Here is a 21,889-nt window from a genome sequence, read left to right as displayed (position 1 = left end):
CGGACTCTATCCTCGCTGTAATGTCATGTCCAGTGGAGAGGCTTCTGCTTCGTGTATCGTTTGTTAATGTTAATCTTCTCAAGTTTAAATTAACTGTATGTATGCGTTAAGATTAGTTGCCCTCTTCTTCACCGTACCCGGTCGGCAGCATGTTTGACTTCCTTTTGCCTTTTGTTGCTCAGTCGTCGTATTTCTGTTGTATGGTATCGTTCAACAAGGTATGTATAAAGTATTAAATAGATAGTACGTAATACATATCCTACCGTATCCGTATCAATTTGTATGGTTTTGCGCTCAAAGAGAACATTCATACACGCGCAAGATATGTTCACTAACCGATAACGAAAATAAACAGTCAAAATTATTTGGCTTTTGTCAAGTTGGATAAACAGATTGTGTTCAGTGCTTACACAATGCCAAGACAACTGGCGAATAAACTTGTTGAATTTGGGCAAGTTGGTAGCATTGCTGGAATCCCTGGATCCCTCGAATTAGATGGAGAAAACTCGGTGAAAAACCAAGAGAAGTAAAAGTCAGTCTCTGGAAAAGGTGATGAGGGCCTTTAGTAGTTAATGAACTTCTGAAAGTTCTTATCAAATATTATTTTTGAAATCTACTAAGTTAAAGATAATGGTAGGAACACTAATCAAGATTAGTATTAGCCCCACTAATTGCACTTCCATTTAGAATGCACGTCACAGGCGCGTATGTAACACGCTATTATGTTTTGCTAATGATGGCCGCATTAATTATTGAGACACCGGTTACCGCGCATCTGTTACCTGTTATGTCAACCGCAGTTTACCATTCACTTGTGATGTATGTATGTTCGTTTTGCTGTATTATATCTTAGGGTATAGGAATTTGGAAATGGGACTATGCTTAAGAGCCTTTATGGTCTGATGGGACCGCCAAGGACTGGGATATGGCGTAATGCTAAATTAACAAAAAAAAATGCCCTAAAATACCTTTTAGAATCTTAAGAAATCATTTGAACCAAACCTAGCAGATTTCGTCATTCAACTAGATAAGTAAGAATTTAGTGATAAAAATGATTTAATCCGAGCGCCTGCTTTAAAAGTAAGGAAACGCGGCACTGTTTCATTTTGCTTTGACATTCTTCAGCGGTTTGTTGGTATTTTAATATCTTCTTTATTAAATAACTTGTGGTTGCTTTTAAACGGAATATTGTTATTAAGATGAGCGCATTTAAGTATAAAATAATTTAGTTGTGTAAAAGTTTTTTTGAAAACCTAAAATTTTAAACAGTCATTCAGTCTTCTCACTAAGAATTCATAAAACTTAGGATAATTTAAATGTCGCGGTCAGAAACGACAGACATCTGTTAAGTTTGAGTCAATAAGAGTTTACGTTAACATTTCCATGAAAATTTCCCTTCTTTATCAACACCTGGCTAAATAAAACTTATCACTTACAAATATTTTTTTAACGCATGCTTCCAAGTTATTAACGAGCACAAATACTTTAAATATTTACATAACATCTTAACATATACCAATTACGCAGAGACAATGCGCAACTATTTCTGCTCTAAATAAACAAACGATTTATTCACGGACAATTAAATTTCAGCTCTCCTTTTCTTTCTAAGTCCATGACAAGACAAGTACAAACTAAACAAAGTAGTTAGTGTATCCTCGTTTGCGAGTTACTTGCTAAACTCTACAAGTTTTGTCAAGCACACAGTTGATGTCCCAGCTGCAAAGCGTTTCGTCCCCGTTTCTAATTGTTCTCACCTTCCTTGTACGTTTAGTTCATTTTAAGCGTGCGGGCATTAGAAGTGACTTTGTAATGGTTTTCTTTGACGAGTAAAGGATTTCTCGATGTATGTGGGCCAATTAAGGTGCTGATAAACGCTGGTATATGCTTTTATGCATAAGGTTTTTTGGAGGTCAGGAAACAGTTTTATAATTTTGCGCGGTCTTAAGATATAAACTTTTTAGCATTTTTATTTGATTTATAAGTATAACTAGCGACTTGCCTCGACTTCGCACGGGTGCCATGCACTGGCCTATACTGATTATATGGTAACCATAAAAGAGGGTGTTTGCTCTGCCGAGTGACAATAAGTAATACTTATAACTGGATATAATTTTTAGGTTGCGTTTCTGTAAGGTGTTCGGTCACGCAATGTTTTTAGTCTCAAATTAATTATAATTATGGTTAATAGGTGTAATGATCATGTCGTGGATGAATTACTGAGTTGACTATAATATCTCTTTTATGTGGCTTACCGTATTTATTACTTACTTTTCATACTGGTTTAAGTCTAGGTAATGAAAAATGATGCCAATATTTGAGTTACCTATCAATTAATAGTTTGGTTACAAAAATGATTAAGGTTCGTAATGACTTTGCTATCAGAAGCAATAAATAGGGCATCGGAGAAAATCGAAGGGCCTTCCCGTCCCTTGGCCATGCGGTGGACGTCTCAACAAAAAACAAAGGCTAATATTACGAATAATACGCCAGAAAATTGTTTAGGAACGCCATCATTACTACTGGGCATAAACTATTTATTAAATTGAGTACTAGAACATTATTAACTTGCTAGTAAAATATTTTAAAATGACTCCTAAAATTAAAACTAAATATAAATCAGTTTTCAAAGTGTTTGACGTACCTAGTACCTGCCTCCTAAGGCCTAATGTCTAGAAATCTACTAAAAATACATTCCAGAACAAAACCAGAAAAAAACTCTAACTATGTTTACACAACAATCATTTTCAGAGGTTTCTTATATAAGATGTACTGTGTCAAAAAACTACGGTCGTACGTGCGACCCAATTTTTATGCGCATAATTACGTATTGTGCGCGTATGTAACACACGCAATCCGTACACTCGGTACAATATGCTGGGCTATGTTTATAAACATACTGATTAGATGGTTTGAAATAATAGGTATTGTAGATACTAATAGTGAAATTGACGAGTAATTGTTGCATGCATGGATAGGAGATTGGTGTAGGTACACGACAAGCTGTTGCAAGTTTGACTCCGCCTTGTACAAGTATTTGTGTTATCAACGACTAGATTGCTTTAAACCCCCCCGTGCCACAATCTAATTCCTAGGGAAGGACTAGAAAAAGTAGTCTTCGGAAAAACATTTTTCGCTTCTTGCACTAAAATTTATATTATGAAAGGAGATTAAGTTCGATTTTCGCTTAAATTTCGGACTTCTATGACTGTTTCATCATAATCCGGTGCAGTCCACTGTTGGGCATAGGCCTCTTCTGATACATTACAAGGCCCAGTTGGCTGAATTCAGTCAGCAAAGTCAATTCTTTTGCCAAATTATTAACATTAACGAGGCAAAATAAAATTGCAGATAACATTGATAGTTAGACAATTTTTGTTTATGATACTCAGAAATGGCCCCGAGTATACGTAGCAAATGATATTATTTTTCACAACATAATACTCGAATAGAATTTGGTATGTATTGTAACCTGTTTTTCTAGTTATTCGTTCTATCTATTGTTGTATATTATGCTTATGTAATGACAAGTCAAGTCAAGTCATAACAATTTCAAATGGCAGCAAAAATAACTACAGAAATATACCAAATAGAATAGCAAAATTAAAGAAAAATGCTTCGATGTACATTTTTTTCTCATACAATGGACCTTTAACTAGTTCTGTGAATGAAATTGTGGGCCAAAAACTAGGCTAAGCTTGATGTTATCTATGCCAAACTTTGTAAATAAAATAATGGGCATACAATTATAATTATTTATCATGAAATCCGTTTGTCACATTTGAATTAAGCAGCCTCTTATTTAACTGGTGTCTACTATAATTACCTATTTTTAATTGGTTCAACATCTGATAAATAATTGATTGATAATTAAAAGGTGAATTATCTATTCATTTTAAAAAATCCTTTTGCCAGTTGACACCTGGTCAACAAAGGCACTAAAGAAATATAATTCAATGAAACCTTTTAAGATTTCTGCATTTTTCAAAGTGCGACAATATTAAAAAGTTCTTACAAAATAGTTTCTATCAATAGGTGCATTGAAGATCAAATTAGTTCAGGGCCCTACTATAAACTCTACAACTTTTATATTATCCGTTCTAGAAGCTAGATACTGCTATGAAGTGTAGAGCGCTGTCTCGTTCCCGCACCAACGACAGTCCTACTTTGAAAAAATAATAAAGGCATCGATAAGATGAAAAGGATGCTGCATTTTATCCTAGCTCTTGCCTAAGGGACGCATAATTCAATACACTTCAAGAGATTCTTAGACTGCGATGGAACTTTCGCAATTTACTGAGAAAACATTTATTCAGACTAGGAAATGAGAAATGAGAAGTCATATCTATTTAGCTAGAATATTATTGAAGTTAGTTTATTTATTCATTCATAATATGGGCCTAATGTTGGGAGAAATGTTTTGTGCTCTACATGATAAAATCAAAATTGAATTTGGTTAGCTACATCTTATTCCATAAACAGCAGTCGAGGTATCTACACTGGTGGACTCTTCTTTGTACTAATTAGGACATAGTACTGTAAATTGTAAAATCATTTATTTTTACTATCCTTGCAGTATGGACTATTATGGATTAGCACATTTCAAACGTCATTACATAGAGTAGCACCCTGACTCTGCCGTTTTTCAGAGCAACCCAAACGCTTAAGCTGTTGGAACAACAAAAAAATAACAAATGAAAAACCAATTGTTCTTCTTATAACTATTTACTTATAATAATAACGACCACCAGAATAAAGCTTCCACTTTCTTTCTGACTAAGATACAATTTACGTGATTGCCAAGCTCATTATATTTGCCAAGCATCTTGGTTTGGCAATATATCTCAAGGGCCATTATTAGGATTGTGTAGCGGTAGACCCACGTTGGATACTTGCTTCATTATTTATATGAATCTTAAGTGATATATTATTATGTTCTATGTGTATCTTATGCTTAGGTATACGAGAATAAAAAAAAATTGGTGCTTGTAGAAGTGTATGTTGAGTGTACCTTTTTGCATTTGATCCTTCCAATTGTCGAAAAAGGTAGGTTAATAATCTCACGTAGCTTATCCTGGACGAAAAGGAAGACGATTACCGCTAGTCAAACCTTACCTATTTTACCATTATAGGGTATTCAGATATTAAATACGTCGCGACTCTCAGGGTTCAGTACCGATCAAAAAACAACAAATAAAAGGACAATAAAGAAGTCTCAAATCAAGACCTAACGCGCTGCCGGCACTAGAAAAGCAATCCTGAGAAAACCATAATAAAAAAAAAAAACTTTCTTGCAATGTATTTATAAGACAGTGGGCTACAAAAACAAAATATAATACAAACAATTTTTCCACATCAATTAACCCCTTTTTACAATGACCCTATCACGCTACTATTTGTGAATGGACATGAATTTAATGAATCAATTAATTAAGTCAATGCTTCATTGGCTACACGAAGGCTGCGTTTTCTAATATAATTTTATGCCATTTAAGATAGTTTCTTGAAATGTTTTTGCGTAAAAAATTGCCATTCGTGTCCAAACCGTCGCGTACACTACTTGTGGCAAAACATCATTTTATCAACATTTTCTCTGCACTTAATATTTGAATTACATTTCATAATGGCCGTTTCGAAGTGTTTCCTTGTTACTTTTTTCGTGATGTTCGTCGTTGGTGAATCATTAGGCAGAGGTGAGTGTACTTTCATTTTCATAGCTGTTGTTCTCCACATGGTAATGATGATTCGAGTCTGAATAATGAGGAAGATAATGTGGTCGTTTATAGAAGGTTTTTACCATTATTTATAGCATATAAGGAATATTTACAATTGTCTGTTTCTGTGGTCTGTCTTTAGCTATATTGTTATGTTTTTTTGAACAGTGAAGTCTAATTATTATTGTAGTAATTGCTTAAAACTAGATTCCGACCATCGATAGTCGCCTAAATCAAATTCTGTAAACGAAGTTGCTTAAAATTCACTATGTATTTTTATCTGAGAGCATAATAATTCCAAACATAGCAGCGAACAGTGAAAGTAATTTAAAATTTATGTGAATAAATCACTTCTATCTAAATTGTACCGTTCGATACTCGCATTAAATGACCACGATTAAACCTTTAAGGCTGCGATTCCATCAGAGAGATGGAAATGAATGAATGAAATGATTCTATTGGTTCTTTACCAACACATCCCTCGCTACATATCCTCGCACACCTCTAGTGGAAACACAGCCTTACAATTATGTTACTTATTAATATTGCTTCATATGTTTCTTATTATATTGTTGTTTCTTAATATAGCCAGTTTCATTCACATTGTTTTAAAGAGTCTTATAAGTAATTCTGAATGTCCGGTTTTTCTACGCTAATTTGCTTGTCAATTAGCATGAAAGCTATCAAAACTGGTAGACCAGCCGCGGGTACCTCGTAACACAGACGTAGCTAGTTAGGACTCGCTTCACGTGCAAAATAAATGATCGTAACACAGCCTGGGTGAGGGAAATTGAGATAAATACTAGCAATTTAATACACAAATGAAAGAGAACCTCATAAAACTGTGGCATTTGTTCTCATTTCTTTATAGAGCTAAAAGGCAGGGTATTTGTTAGTGTAATTATGTTTATAACATACGTTTTATAAGGGCCTTGCTAATGTGCAAAGCTTGTTCATAGGCCTCATCTTGTGTAAAGTCAAGAAATGTTTGTATAATATAAAAAATATTATCGAAGACTTTATTGTTTGCCATAGTTGTGACTCAGCAGAAAAAAAAAACCTCGCAATAGTAATTAAAATTATTTCCTCTCGCCAAAAAAAAGTATAGCCAAAATAAAGCCTTATATACTGATTGAAATTTACTGATCCAATAACATTTTGGAAGTAATGAGGGCTAAGCCCGAAAACTCCAGGGCCGATTGTGGCGAGAACGATTCGATTTAGATAGTATCTCCCAAACGTTTCAATAAAATTACTGATTAGGCTTATTATTTCACAAATATAGAGTCCAATGAATCCCCCCTGGGATACCGTTACCAGTAAAATGGGCAATGAAGTTCGGATGCGCAGTCGCTCCATTTAAAAGTTGAAATTCAACAAAACATGATATTTCTGAAAGTCAATCGGAACTTAATCTGAAAATATTCTAGTCAGAAGAAGAATTAATTATGTTTGTTTGAGTTGCTTTAGAGAATGATAAAGGTACGATTTTTAAAACAAGTCTATGCAATTAGTCTGAGTACTTCACCGGCCAATAATGATGAAAGGTAAAGGGTGTTTTCTGATTATCATGATTTGAAAGCTAGCTAAATCAATCGCAATACAAGGATCATTTTAAAAGGCGTGTTTTCCCAAATATATTTTCAGTTGTCAGAAACGTTTTCGTGTGTAAGAATACTCTTGGATACAGTTTTAAATTATTTAATACTGTGCCTTATCCCGGCATTATATTCTTGTGTCGAGTAAAAACAAAATATATTGTAAGAAATTCAACGGTGCTCGGGTGTAACGAATTGTTATGGGCATTCGGCTTCTGTGCACTATGTAAATGTAGTAGAAATAAGCTGCGGGAACAATGTTCTTGGATGCCTTACACATTATGTAATTTATATAAGACTTTTTTAAGGTTCATTTTTGTTTGTGACTTGATGGCAATAGTTCCAGCCTTCGTTTGGTGTTAATGAGTAATCAACATTGACAGTTTAAATGGGTATTGAACGCTAATATAATGTGCATTGTATGGAAGTGACATACGTAAGTCAAGTGACTTTGAAAACATGTAATTTTTTATACATTTAATTGATTTTTGCTATTGTACTGGTTTGTGAGTTGATAGAGTACATTGCTCCCTAAGCTTTCGTTATGAAGTAGTTTTTGGATTTAATCTAATCAATAAATAAACGTATCGCGTAATTAGAGAGTTTCTCATAGATATTTTTTATTTATAATTAATTGATTATGATTTGAATGTATAGATATCGCGTTTCCTTAGAAAGTAAAAGATTTGCGAGAAACCAGATTTTAATTATATTTGCTCTACATTAATTATGTAAAATGAAAGTATTTTACATAATCCAGCTATAAATATATGAGGTTTTAATCCAAGGAGTTATAAATAGATAATATTAGTAATTTGATTATGTTCATAAAACTTTTACTTTTCTTGGCCGTACACCGTATTATTTTTAAGCAAGAAATTTGCATTCGTTGAAGTGAGACAGCGTTATTTGCAGAGTATCGTACCGTCGTGCTTCCACAACGTCAACTGTTGGTTTTCCAATCTTTAGTACGGGGCTCTGGCTAAATCTTTACTCCATACAAATATAACTGATCGATCATCTAATAATCCAATCTTTATAGCATCTCAGTTAACACAAACACATAAACTTCTCTAAATTACGAAAGTGAGAAATTGTTTTCATATAATATTTTCACGGGAAGCAGGTTCATAATCCCGGAATAACAAGGCCCTTGGTAACATGGTCGTAATGGCGTGCTTACCCACCCTTTGTCACTTGAGATTCCACCGGAATCATCTCTAGAACTCCTACCGCCATCTTTCACTTCAAAATGAGAAAGCGAGACAGCATGACGTGACGTAGAGCTGCATCCCGCTTCTACAAATGCAACATCCTTTGAAGAATAGTGGTAGGAGTCTTACACTTGATATACGGAAAATTGTTACCTTTTATATTCAGGTTAGTAATAAGGAATATGATACAGTTTTATTTGCTTATTATTTGAGTGGTGTTTGCAGTGTATTTGAGCTACGCTTTTGATATATTGAGGTGGAATCGTGACGTGATATTCGATAAGCATCTTTGTAAAAAAAGGGCTTTATCTGAACTGATTGAAGCTGGTATTATTATTTGTTCTGTTATGTTTACAAGAGTGGTTTTGGGTTTCTTCCGGTCTGGGTTTACATCGTGGTTTCAAATGTAAGAGACGCGAGTGTGTCATTGCTTGTTTAGGTCATTTGTTAGATCTAGTCATTCACAAGTTATGCAACAAACATAATGTCTGTAACCGTCAACTTAGCTATCCTTTCATTCTATCCTATATAACTTAGAGCTATGTTGAAGATCATCAGTGGCCTAGCCTTTTCCCAACTATGTTGGGGTCTGCTACCAGTCTAACCGGTTTCAGCTAAGTACCACAAGGAGCGACTGCCTATCTGTCCTCCTCAACCCAGTAACCTGGGCAACACGATACCCCTTGGTTAGACTGGTTGTCAGACTTTCAAGCTTCTGACTACCTGTGACGACTGTCAAAGATGTAAGAATTTAAGTTGATGATGTTAGTAGTAATCCTTTCCAAATTATGTCTTCGTGAGAAAAAAGTGTATTATCTTAAATAGAAATCCTTTTGCAGACTATCGACTTACGTCACAGTGTGGTATTTAATTATTTTGTATAACATTTTATGTTTTAATTGCGTTATGTGAGCGCCAGGAAGTTAGTGAAAATTTAAGACCCGAATTGTGCGCTTATATTTCTTGAATGAACGATGTTGTGAAAGAGATGCCGCTACGTGCGGTGTAGTGTCGTTTCTTTTCCACAACGGTAGACTTATCTTTATAAGGATTTCATATTACAGGCAGTGATAAAGTGAGATTGTTAATTAAAGTTACTTGAATTGTTTTAAGGTATGGCTACAAAATTAGTTGGGCTTCAAACATGTTATCTTTTTTAGCAGGTCAAATAGTTATTGTTGCTTTTTTTTCTGTTTATTTTACGATGAGATTTTCTTTTATTTGTTTTTAAGAACCTCCGTATCAATTGAAACTTTACACGCTTGTTTTTATCTTTGACAGATCTATTTTTATTCGATTAGGCCATTTTATAACTTTTTATATGGTAGACCAGTAGTACAAGTACTAACTAGACAATATATTTCTTTTAATTCTTATTACAATGGAAAGGTAAATTGTTTGTGTGTCATAGACTATATTAGTCACAGATGTGGCTTTCCATTGATATATTGTTTTTTTTTTACATAATTTGGGTTAATAAATTCCAACGATTTTGGCGCGAGTCAGGTTATAGTTCCAAAAAAATTGTACGCACTAGGTATATTGTGTTTAAAAAGTTCAAAGTACTTGTACATGTTTGAAATACGTGTGGAGTTGAAATCTCAAAGGTTTATAGTAGATCATAAAATATTCCTATGCATAATGTATTTGATTGTTCGTATCCGCATAAATCGCATCACCCTGTATAAAATATGTAAGATCTTATATATGCTCTATAACATGCTTTTGTGGTTCGACTGTAACTCAATTGATATATTTTTGGCACCAAACCGGTGTCGTATCTGTACGCGGCTCACTTGCGGTCCATTGTGTAAGAAAATACTCTAGTTGTAAGTATAAGACCTACATGATGTTGATCCTGTTTTCATTTTATTATGATATTATGTTCCATTCAAAGAATGTTTTTGATATTCAGTAAACGCGTTCAGTTTTCTTAAAACTCATGTTTAATTAAAAATTGCTTGTGTGTGCTTTTGTGTGCCTATAGCCGGCATTTAAAGATAATTTGCTGGTTATAATTTTGAATAGAAATAGTAGGTTTGCAAGAGTCCAATTGAAGCTAGTATGAAACAATATCTATACAAAACGGTTAAAAATAATTTTGAAATCTTATAAACTAAACTCAAATCATGGAATAACGTGTTGTTTAGCCATTAAAATACGTTTAACTTTACTATGTAGTAGGTACATGTATTTAGTAACACTAAAACCTCTAAACACGCAATGTTATCAGCCTTCAATCCTTTCAAGTACATTCTATTGCTTAATGTTAAAAGCTATTAGTGTCTGGAGGGGTTGCCTACACAACACAGATCTATCTTGTCTCCGCCTGCAGTAATAGTGTAGTTCGCGCACAGTGGAGTCTAGTCTATGACAAATCGTTCATTCTGTCAACTCGAGTGTCGTTCACATTCGGTCTTTGCCTAGCAAGATAGATACTATACAAAGCAAATAGTGTCTTTGCTTGCAAGATAGATGTTTTAAAAAAGGTATTAAAAAAAAACTATTCGTAATTCGAATCTGCACACTGCCAGCATGTATGTTAAAAACTTTTTTAATGCATTTAGTTTAACAGTAAATAGAGGCCATGCAACTGTTGGACTGTAAAACATATTTAAGTTAAACTGAAAAAAAAATATTTTTATTATGAATTGTACAGTTGCAGTTATGAAATAATATGAATTGCTGAAGTATGTATATCATTATTTTTAATTCAAGGTAACCTTGAGTATTTACATTACCGTATGATTGCTTAAATATAAAAATAAGACAGTTTACCTACTCTAAGTTAAAGTATAAAATTTATTTTAACACAAGAATGAAATACCCGTTTCACAATTTGCATCTGTCTATCCGTTACACTATGTTAACGTAACTAAATAACAGCCAAATGTTCGTAATACTATAAAACATACTAGTTTTTGCGAAATAACCCAAATATGTTGCGGGTGTCATTACGAGCCACGATTTAGTAATGACCGGACTGCATTGATTATATCGTTACGAAATAACTAATAACCCACAACTAGGTGGCCAGCGTTAGACACGGTCAGTTATATTATACGAAGTAATCCACAAAGGTCGTTCGTGTTATACAATACAGTGGCTAAACAAATTGCATTAATTAATTCAATCATTTGTTACCTTCGCTATTTTGCAGTGTGTGAAACCGAATTGTGCGAGCTGAACGTTCGAAATACGAATCCGAATCACAGACAATAATGGAATTAATGAAAGTGTGTTACATTTGGACTCTTTTGTCGTTGCTTTTGTTTCAATGTTTGATGGAAGGATCTTCGCAAGAAACCTCTTTTGAACTACCTGTGCAGCTGGTCGGATTCCCTTTTATTATTATGGCTGTACGACTGACTAATTTCGTGAAGAAACTATCTTATGCTCTAAGCCCAGGTAATTGTGTATTTTTTAGCAAAAGTATTTATCTTATTTAGGTCAACAAAAATATTTTTATAATAATTTTGATTAAAAAATAGTTTCAAAATCGATTTTTTTTATAATTATGTAGAGCAATAAACCTTTTGTCCAGCGGTGAGACACAACTATTTTAATTATTCAGTTTAATCGTAAAACGAGGGCCATAAATGTCATAATAACGAATGCAAGTGTTATAATATATATTCAAGAGCGATTATTGAGGGCCTATAAAATTACTGACCTACAAAATCATTACATAAAGTGATCGGAGAGAACGTTCTTTCTCATGTACACAGAGCTTTTGCAGTGCGATGTTAACCATAGCACTGGCTAGTTGAGTATACCAATTGACCGCGGATACCGCGCGTTCGAAATTCGAATTTATTTTTTACATTATCTGTGGTGACTGTGCTTGCGTTTTAGCGGGAACGCATTTTGTAAATTGTTTTGATTTAATTGTCATTCCTTTTTATAATATCTTAAAACTTTAAAAATATGAAGTGTTGGAGGTTTAAATTAATTTCATCGCTAGTGTTATTAATAGTTCAATTTAGTAACGATGTGTTCAGTCAAGAGGCTCCGTTTGAATTACCAGTGCAGTTAGTAGGTTTCCCGTTTATAATAGCCAGTGTTAAGTTAACGAATTTCTTGAAAAAGTTTTCGTACTCATTGAGTCCAGGTAAGTGGTTTAATAATATTAGAGCGTTCTAGTTATAAAGGAAAGTGGTCATGTGTAGGGTTTTTGGTAATAAGTTTCTTTTGTCAAAAAATTCATTGCCATATCTCGAATATGTAGTGCATATAAATCTTTCAATAGCATGATCGTCTAGGTTCGTCATTTGGAATAGACTATTACCCTCTAGTTTATGATTTAAATTAAACTTTTCCTAACACTGTATCGTTCCCGTGCATCATGCCTTATTTGGTCAATATTTTTAGTTTATTTAGATATTTTTGATTACAAACTATTAGTAGCAATAAAACTTTGATTCTAATGGAGTTTTAAAATAATTTATGACGTTCGTGACAGTAACTAGTCGCTGTTACATAATTGTTGAATTGTTTTCGTGACCCAATTATTCATTGAGTAGAACGTTTTTACCGCCAAGTTGGTATGTGTTATCATACTTAATTGTATTATGTGATTTTAAAGACTAAAAAACGATAGACTTCAATTCCAAAAGTCGGACTCCAAAGGTAGGAACTGCCACGGTCGGGTCTATGTATGCGTATGTTTTGGCGTGAGAATAAATAAATTTATTGGGTTAACAAATTTATTAGGCAAAAACGAACAAAAATGATTGTATTGTTCCTTACAAGTAAAAAAAAACACTGATTAAACGAGATCACTGATCACTCTAACAAAAAAAGTGATTCGATTAGCGGTTCCACACTGTTGAACAAAGCGGCATTTAGTTTTTTTTCTAACGTAAAACTCTTTTGACACTCTTCATAAAAATCATTACAAAATCAAAAAATATAGTTCCATTTTAATTGCTTAAACCTTTAAAACAAAACATAACACAGTTTAAATGTAATTTCTTAACTTAAGTGGACTTTTTCATTATGCATGTTGCAATGCCAGATATATTAGGCAGCTAGTGTGACTTGCGCCGTGATAAATGCATTCGACACTCTTTAGCACTTCGGCCTGACATATTGGATCGAGCCACGAATATTTTAGCCTCAGAAAAGAGTACATTGGTATTGCCTTTGCTTGGCCCGAAAAAGAATTGAGTCAGTTTTTGAAGTACATAGTCGTATTTAAACGTGTGTTTTATGACTCGACGTTTAATTATGGTGTTCAATAAACCATTCATAAAGGAAGATTTTAGGCTATATAACATCACGCTGCGGCTAATAGGAGCGAAGATATAATGGAAAATGTGGCAAAAACCGGGAAAAATATTTATCTTCGACGGCTTTCGTTTAAAAATTCCTAACTTATATCTTCTAACCACGCGGGTGAATTCGCGGGTAACAGCTAGCATCTAATGTCGGAGCACACAGCGAAAACGAAAATAGTAGGTAATACTTACAAAGATAAGAAGGTGGTAAATATTAACGTGCCAAATATAATGCCAGATGTGATCAAACCTTAAAGACTAGAGGACTTGATTACTGTGTTCTTTAATTATGTAATTTTAAAGTATCTGCTTAATCTAGCTTAAGAATTAAGACACTGCAAACGTCTTGGACTGCTTTCATCCACTTAAATTAGTTAGATACATTGTTTTGGTCTAGTTTCCTCGGCGTGGTGCCAATGCTGTCTAGTTAAGCTGCTAAGATAATCCATTCTCTTTGACTTTTTCGTTTCAACGTTTCAACCATTTTCGAGCTCACACCGCACGAGAACCCGTCAGATTTATCCGTAAGCCAAATTGCTGTTGATCCCTTAAAAGATTGGTTTACCTCGTATTTGAAAACTTGCGTTTTATTTCATACTATCCCTTGGAAAGCTGATTAAGGCTAACATCTGGTGATCATCTGACACATTTAGATGTTAAGTACTGCGATCATAAATAATGTACTTAGTAATTTATAATCGTTGTGTGAAAGCCGGGTGGTCGAGGTCACCATGGCAAACCCAATGACGTGACGTGTCGCGGGTTCGATACTCGCGTAGGACAAGCATTTTTCTGATCCACGAATTCGTGTATTAGGGAAGAGAAAAAATACCTTAATGCGTTAATGAAAATTCGTGAAGAGCCAATGTGTCCACCCGCCTAGAAACCATAAAAGTACATAGAAAATACTACTCATGTGCAATATTGATGACTTAATCAACGGGTAAGCTACTTCTAATACATAATAAGGTGTTATCCGTAAATCACCGTCGTTTGTCCGTCAGTCTGTCACATTAATAACTACCCTGGAATTCAACAAGTCTTTCCAGCCTATTTGCAACCGATAAGCACCGCATGCAATACTTGGATATGTTACGTATAACGTGTCTGTCGAATGTGGGTAAAGTAAAACCGGATTGCGAATTGATTTTGCATTAAAATACAGTGTAAATGTTTTATGTTTTACTGGAATATAATGGTTTGTAGGTGAGACTGCAATAAATATACTCGTTATCACCACTAAACACGTCAAACTATTTATACTGTCAAGTTTAGTATTATGGATTTGAGACGATTTATATTTTGCAACTATACTTTCGTGCTCCTACATATATTGAAATAGGTCTCTTTGAAATTTATAACCAGAACAATTATTATAGTCCAAAAAAGGTTTATTTAAAAAATATGATTCCTATTATGTAACGATTGCCTTCTTTTCGAAAATAGCCCGGAAAAGAAAGTTTTGTCCCAACTAAACGAATGTTGGCAGAGATAAAGTGCACAAGTAATTAGGACGCAGACATCGGCAATTAACTAACTAATGATCGTTTGATGGTAAAAAATTGTTAACATAACTTGTCTTCTAGATAGTTTCATACTGTTCCTTGAAGAGTTTTTAGCGTGCTTATGTAATGTGTCATCGTGCTTTATAGGGTAAAACCATTTGTCAAGAACACTGGTAAACCCTATGATATGCGCAAAAGTTTTGAACTATAAGACTCCTTGGTCAAAATGTTTTATTTGATTATTCTTTGATGGGCCTTTTTCAGAAATTGCCATGAAACATTGAATTTGGTATAGTATCAATCATGAAAATTAATTATTAAATAACAATTCTATCCTATACTGTATTGCAATGGCTCGTAATTCGTGCCATTATAAAATAAAAAAGATATTCAATCAATGTTTATGATCAGGTACCATTTACAAGAACCTACTAAGAAAATACTAGGGGAGAAATTGCAAAATTCATTACAAAAAACGCTTCGATTTATTTTTAAACAAGTTTCAAAAGGGATATTTTGAACCAGAATAATAACAATTCATCGATTTATCATCTCCCATCAATGAAATCTAATTTCCTGGTAATGATTGAGTGAAATCTATCTCACGTATTTGAATTGCGAATTCATCGGAAAAAGCATTTCTATGTTGGATATAACTGGATCATTTCTTTTATTATAATCATAATGGAAGACGAGAGCTGATAATTAAGGGTGCTTGGATTTTTTAAGGCGTTTATCCTTTGTTTTGACAATAACCTACTCGTTATTTCATTAAATGTAGAGCTTCTATATATTGAAGTACCTGTGGTACGGTCAGCAACGAAAGTCAATTAGCAAATTAGGATTTACTATAAATATTCTACGACCTTTTCAAAAACTTGTTTTCATCAACAGTAGAGTTCTTAAAGATTTTTATATGTCAGCTTCAATACTAACTCATATTTTCTTGTTGTACTAAAGAGTTTCGTAAATCTCACGGTTCTGTGATTTTTTTTCTGACTGTACAACTGGAATGTAATAGGCCGGGCTGATTCTGGTCCAATTGATACCTCGTCAGTTGCGAATGATTTCGTATTGTTCGGCCTGCGTGACATCGTCCACGCACTGATGTACGTAAAACCCGAATGTTGTAAGCTTACGTGTGTGCTGTTCCAATCTGTTCCAATGACGTATTGTTCTCGCAATCAAACCTTTTTGAAGCCGTTGATTTTAATTGTAGTACTGTGGACTGAATAATCTGATTAGGATGAAAAGATGATGGAAAGCATGAACTGCTTTACTAATATAGAGCACATTATACAACTTCGATTAATTTATACGATTGTTGTATATGATATTATTTATGTTTTTTTTATGTATTAGTATTAATTCATAGACTATTTTCCATTTGAAAATTAGTACACCTTCTTCGTGTTTCTCTGCACCACCTCTTGGTTGACTGGCAGATAGTTTGTAGCATAATATCCGCCACTGCATTTAATAGTATAAGATGTTTTAAGTAAAAAAAAGGTTTCAATATGATTGGTCAGGATTCCGTAAACATGATTAGACTCTGTGAATAGTTAATATGAAAGACATAAATGAACATTACCATCCACCTTTTTTAGCGACCTACCGCTCCCGAAACCGCCGTGAGCTGAGCCTATCAGACGCTACAGAGCCTTTCGACGTAACTGAAGTTGAGAAGTACATCGTCGGCGAGTTTGGAGCCCGATCCTGTATCTTCGAGCGTGTATGTGCACACTACGCAACAAGAGCACAAGCGCAGCCGCGCCAGCAGCTGGACTGGCCTGATGTTTTTAGGTATATTTTTATAAAACTTATTTATTAATTGAAGGATTTTTTAATGTTCTTGAAGCTATGGATCAATCAATCCATAGCTTCAAGAACACATGCACAAAAGAACTACTTGAAGTCTAAAAATATCGCAAAATCCTATCATTACCTACGATTTTGCGGTATTTTTAATAACCCCCTTAAATATCAAATAATCAGTACATTGTGGACTAGCGTAAAATAGGGTATACTACACCATAGCACCACCATACTCAAACCATCGTTGTTCATCGTTGTGTTTTAAATTAACTTAGTTAAAAGTATGTCCCTCTCAGTTGTCATAATCGTAGAAAGTGACAAAGTTATAAAACTGATGTTACGATTTAATATTTAACTTATAAAGTGACTAAAGATTATTTTCAGCTGACACTCTCCTTAAAAGATACTCCCTCATTTACCACCCTAAAATATGGGTTATCTTCGTCTTCTGTCATATTTATCTCAGCTTTATACGTCGTTAGCGTGCATGACGTTAAGAACCCTTTAAACAGCGACGTAGGTATGACATACTTTTAGCTATGGCAGAGATAAGCGCGATCTCTTGAAAAATGTTTAACATGAAACATGGATATCCATATTCTTCAAAACATTCACAACAGCTGTACCACACGACCCTTTATTGCCAAACGACCTTGAAACGTGAGTCCATCGCTCAGTTTCTATGAATATTTCATAACATTAAATTCAAATGTTTTCAATGCCACGTCCAATTTGATGGAACCGGGTCAGTGGTCGACGTTTCGTACAAGAATGCAGCTAAGTGTGTCCGTTGGTCGCAAGTGGGACATCGATGTAATAGTAGTACGCAACCGCGCGGGTCATCGCCGCTCGCGTACCCACCCAGCCATAAGGATTGTTGACTCTTGCGAAACGTATGCAGTATTTTATGTCGTCGGGTTTCTTTTGGCGCTGCGTCTAGAGATTATCTTTAAAAGCATATCTAGTTTCTTGTATAAAGTTCCTGTATTATAGGTTTAACGCGCATGTAATTTTGTAAAATAGTAACTAGCTTTAATTATTTCTAAAAATCCATTGCTTTTATAATTAGGTATAACTTAAATAGGTCATTAATATTATTACAATCACGCTGATTAAGTATCATCATTACAGGCCTACTAATTATCTGCCAATTAGTAAAGGTAGATTACCATATCTTATTCGAATTTCTGATGGGTCCCTTCAAATTAATTCAAGGTCCATAACTAATTTATGAATAGTGTGTTGGTGGAAACTTTGAATATTTCTCAGCAATTGCAATATTTTACCCTTTAATATCCGAAGGCCAAGCAGATGAGTAGATTATCTGTTGTCTGGTGGACTAGCGTCTACTTTACGTTCGACGTCCGAGGTGAGCCGCTATTATGCAACACCGCATAGCACTTTCACTGCTCTAAGACTACAGAAACAACAAAGAAATATACACCTTATGACTTTAACATAAAGTTTATTTGATTTCCACATTATTTCGCTTCCCTACATCTAAGATTACATTGAAATACCACACTTAGACATTTCATCTTGGTTCAAAATTATACAGTATGTTTTATACTGTCGCGATGTTGCAATTGTTAGGCTGTGGTGTACGGAGATGCAGTTCCGTACTATCTCATTTTAATGATTATTTAATAGCCGTTATTTGTGATATTACTTGCAGTTTCTATTTGTTGACTGGAGATAAACACAGTGAAATAAATCGTAGCTTGTTGTACATATTTCAAACGCTATTTGCTGTTGGTAAACAGTAGGCACGTGCTGTAACGATTTTAGAGTACAATTTACTGTTGTTTTCAACTATTTTATTTTTGTCCATATTTTTAGCTTCTGGTTTCTTTCATTAACAATTACATAAAATGTCAATTCTGATCGAAGTTACTTATAGTGTCAAAATTATGTAATATGTATTAAGGTCATCCAAGGTCAACTGGTCCATGCGTAACCATGTCAGTATGCCTTATAAAACTTAAAATATAAGTCTCAAATAATTAAAATTGTGGTATACTTAAAGTTGGTAAGAGTGATAGACTGAAAGACTGAAAACTCGAAGTATCTATACTACACATCTTACATGATAAAGGAAACTATTATGACGATTATCAATTACTTTACTAATTACAGAAAAGCTGCTATCATGCAAAAATAAGTGTTTTAACAACCTAAAAGATGAAAATCCCACTTTATCCTCAACCCTATCCTAATGTAGCCTCATATACAAAATAGTACACGAGGATTCAAGAAAATGAAGTACCATGTTGCACATACAATATTTCAGCTAAATAACAGGACTCTAAGTAATTTGTCATTCATAATACGTACAGAGGGAACCCCGTTTTCTGGCAGTTCTGACATAATACAGCTCGGGTTTACCATCACTTATCATCCGACTTCGAAAAGGAGGAGATTCTCAATATGTCTGTATTTTTTTCATGTTTGTTATCTATACTTCTATACTAATATATAAAGCTAAAGAGTTTGTTTGTTTGTTTTAACGCGCTAATCTCAGGAACAACTGGTTCAAATTGAACAATTCCTTTTGTGTTGAATAGACCATTCATCGTGGAAGGTTTAAAAATATAAACTATCATCCTGCGACTAATAGGAGCGAAGATGCAATGGAATATGTTGAAAAAACAAAATTATTATTGGGAAAATTATTCATCTTTGAGGGCTTCCGTTCATAAATTCCTAACTTATATCTTAATAATATGTCTTAAATAATATGTCATCAAGTATAGGTGGTAGGTTTAGTAGTTTTTTTACTAAAAGTCGGTTGTAAGTTTTTGTTTTTATGACGTTTTACTGTAGGAATTGGAAACGAGACGACGAACAATGCAATATAGAGCGCTCTCTCCCTCTAACTTTCAGAGGGGTTTCTTGGAAAACTGAAAGCTAATTCTTTTCTCGACTGTAACCGGAACGTTAAAAATACTTTTGTAAGACTTTAATTACTTAAGTTCTTTAAGTTTTAGCAGGGTGTTAGTGCAAGTGTGCCCATTAGATGGCAACTACGGAAATGTTTTAGTATTTCTCTCAACAATTCGGGAAGGGTCATTGATATTTAAGATGGTTCATTGAGACATTTTATTAAAAAATCCTAAATTTTAGGCATCAAGATTCATTGAGTTTATAAATATTACGTTGAGATATTTTGCCTTAAACTTCAATTTCAGCCTTGTGTTATACCTAACCTTTATAACTGTATCACCCCAACATTACTTAACCAATCTCTTTCATTTTAAATTGTATACATCCTAAACAAACTTATACATTTTAAAACCCTATTTCTCATACATTGACCTTTCTTTCCAGCCAATACAAGCGGTCGCCGGACCAAGCCAAAGAGTTCTACCTACTTAGTGTGTTTCTAGGCGACATAGTTGGCTCACCACAGCTATGCCTTCAACTAGGAAAGCGGAGGAGTTGTGACAACATGGAGTTTGGTATTGCGTAAGGATATGTTAGAACTCTATACACAAATGCAACTTGTTTCAGACCAAGTTAAAATTAAGTATAGTGTAGTTCGTTTGAGTGTTTTAATTGTAGATAGTAATATTTTAAAATAGGTAGTTTGATCACCTCAAAAAAAAAGTGTTCCCGAAAAAAGATACAGGAACCGAAATAAATTTATTCTCTTTCTTTTCATAATTCCAGTATTTTTATTATAATGATACTATTTTATCGTTCTTAACAAAATCTTTAGATACGTGGCTTGTAAAGTAGATACTTTAGTTATCAATTTAAACAATACTTAATACTTATATAGAGACGAAAAAAATCTTAAGATAGTCCCATTCTTGGCATTCATAAAACGTCCCATTCAATTTCAATTTTAATCGAAAAAGCGTTTTATAGAACGATTTGCGATTCTTTCTTTTCCAGCTATGATTAAATTCAATATTACAGGGTTTGACTGAATTAAATTCTTTTACGCGACATGCAATCCATAACTTATTACTTAGTATTGTTAAAGTGAGACAGCGTACTACAGAACGTAGAGCACTGTCTCTTTTCAACATAATAAACAGTGTAACTCTAAAAAGTGTTGTTCGATCCATAAAACATTATGAGAGACCAAAGTAGTATATATTTTTATGTAGAATTTGTAGTTTTTTAATGTAGTTAAAATATCTATAAATGTAGTTCTTGGATTTTGAATTATTCTTGTCGGGAATATGTGTAATGAATTTGAATAGGCGTTGTTTTTACTATTTCTAAGTTCTAAAGATATTATTTATGTATTTAGTTGTGCCTTTAACATACCAGTTTCCTTATAAATTGCACTCATAAGTTATAGTTGTAAAGCAAGTGTTTTCTACGAGATTTTCATTTACTTGCTTGTAGCGATGCTATAAATTCTTTAAGCAATATTAAATTCTTGTTTTCTTTTTCTGGTATATTAACTTTTATGATGATGCACATTTTAAAACTTAGAGGGTATTACATAGTCCTCTAAGATGTTTTTACAACGTAATACTTAAGCATTAATACGTTTTTTTACTAAGCTTTTAATCTATATAATATATTTTCTAAAGTACTTTAATGTTAAACTATTTTAGTAATTAAATACGCAACAAATTAATATTAATAGCAAAAATTTACACCACATCAATAAATCGTGATGATAATTAAGTTTTTTAGAATAATTAAATAATAATATTATTAATAAGCGCGCGCATTAAAGTTACCTATATGTGATGTATTATAAGATGATTAATATAGTGAAATATTCAAAGTCGTATTATAAAG

At 33.7% G+C, this 21,889-nt stretch overlaps 1 protein-coding gene across 3 annotated transcripts; it reads left to right on the top strand.

The window, feature by feature from the left end:
- The first annotated feature begins 4,779 nt into the window (after positions 1-4,779).
- Positions 4,780-21,679, top strand: LOC113499417. Of its 3 annotated transcripts, none has more exons than XM_026879897.1 (3): positions 4,780-5,693; positions 16,918-17,113; positions 20,453-21,679. In XM_026879897.1, exons 1-3 carry the CDS (start codon positions 5,624-5,626, stop codon positions 20,592-20,594), a joined length of 408 nt encoding a protein of 135 aa, XP_026735698.1. In that variant the 5' UTR covers positions 4,780-5,623; the 3' UTR covers positions 20,595-21,679. The 3 variants fall into 3 exon arrangements, with proteins under 3 accessions (XP_026735698.1, XP_026735696.1, XP_026735697.1); XM_026879895.1 differs by lacking the exon at positions 4,780-5,693 and adding an exon at positions 11,261-11,934; XM_026879896.1 differs by lacking the exon at positions 4,780-5,693 and adding an exon at positions 12,000-12,637.
- The last annotated feature ends 210 nt before the right edge of the window (positions 21,680-21,889 follow it).

This window comes from Trichoplusia ni, chromosome 12 (assembly GCF_003590095.1).
Source record: "Trichoplusia ni isolate ovarian cell line Hi5 chromosome 12, tn1, whole genome shotgun sequence".
Lineage (NCBI taxonomy): Eukaryota > Metazoa > Arthropoda > Insecta > Lepidoptera > Noctuidae > Trichoplusia > Trichoplusia ni.
This window is presented reverse-complemented; position numbering and strand designations above follow the sequence as displayed.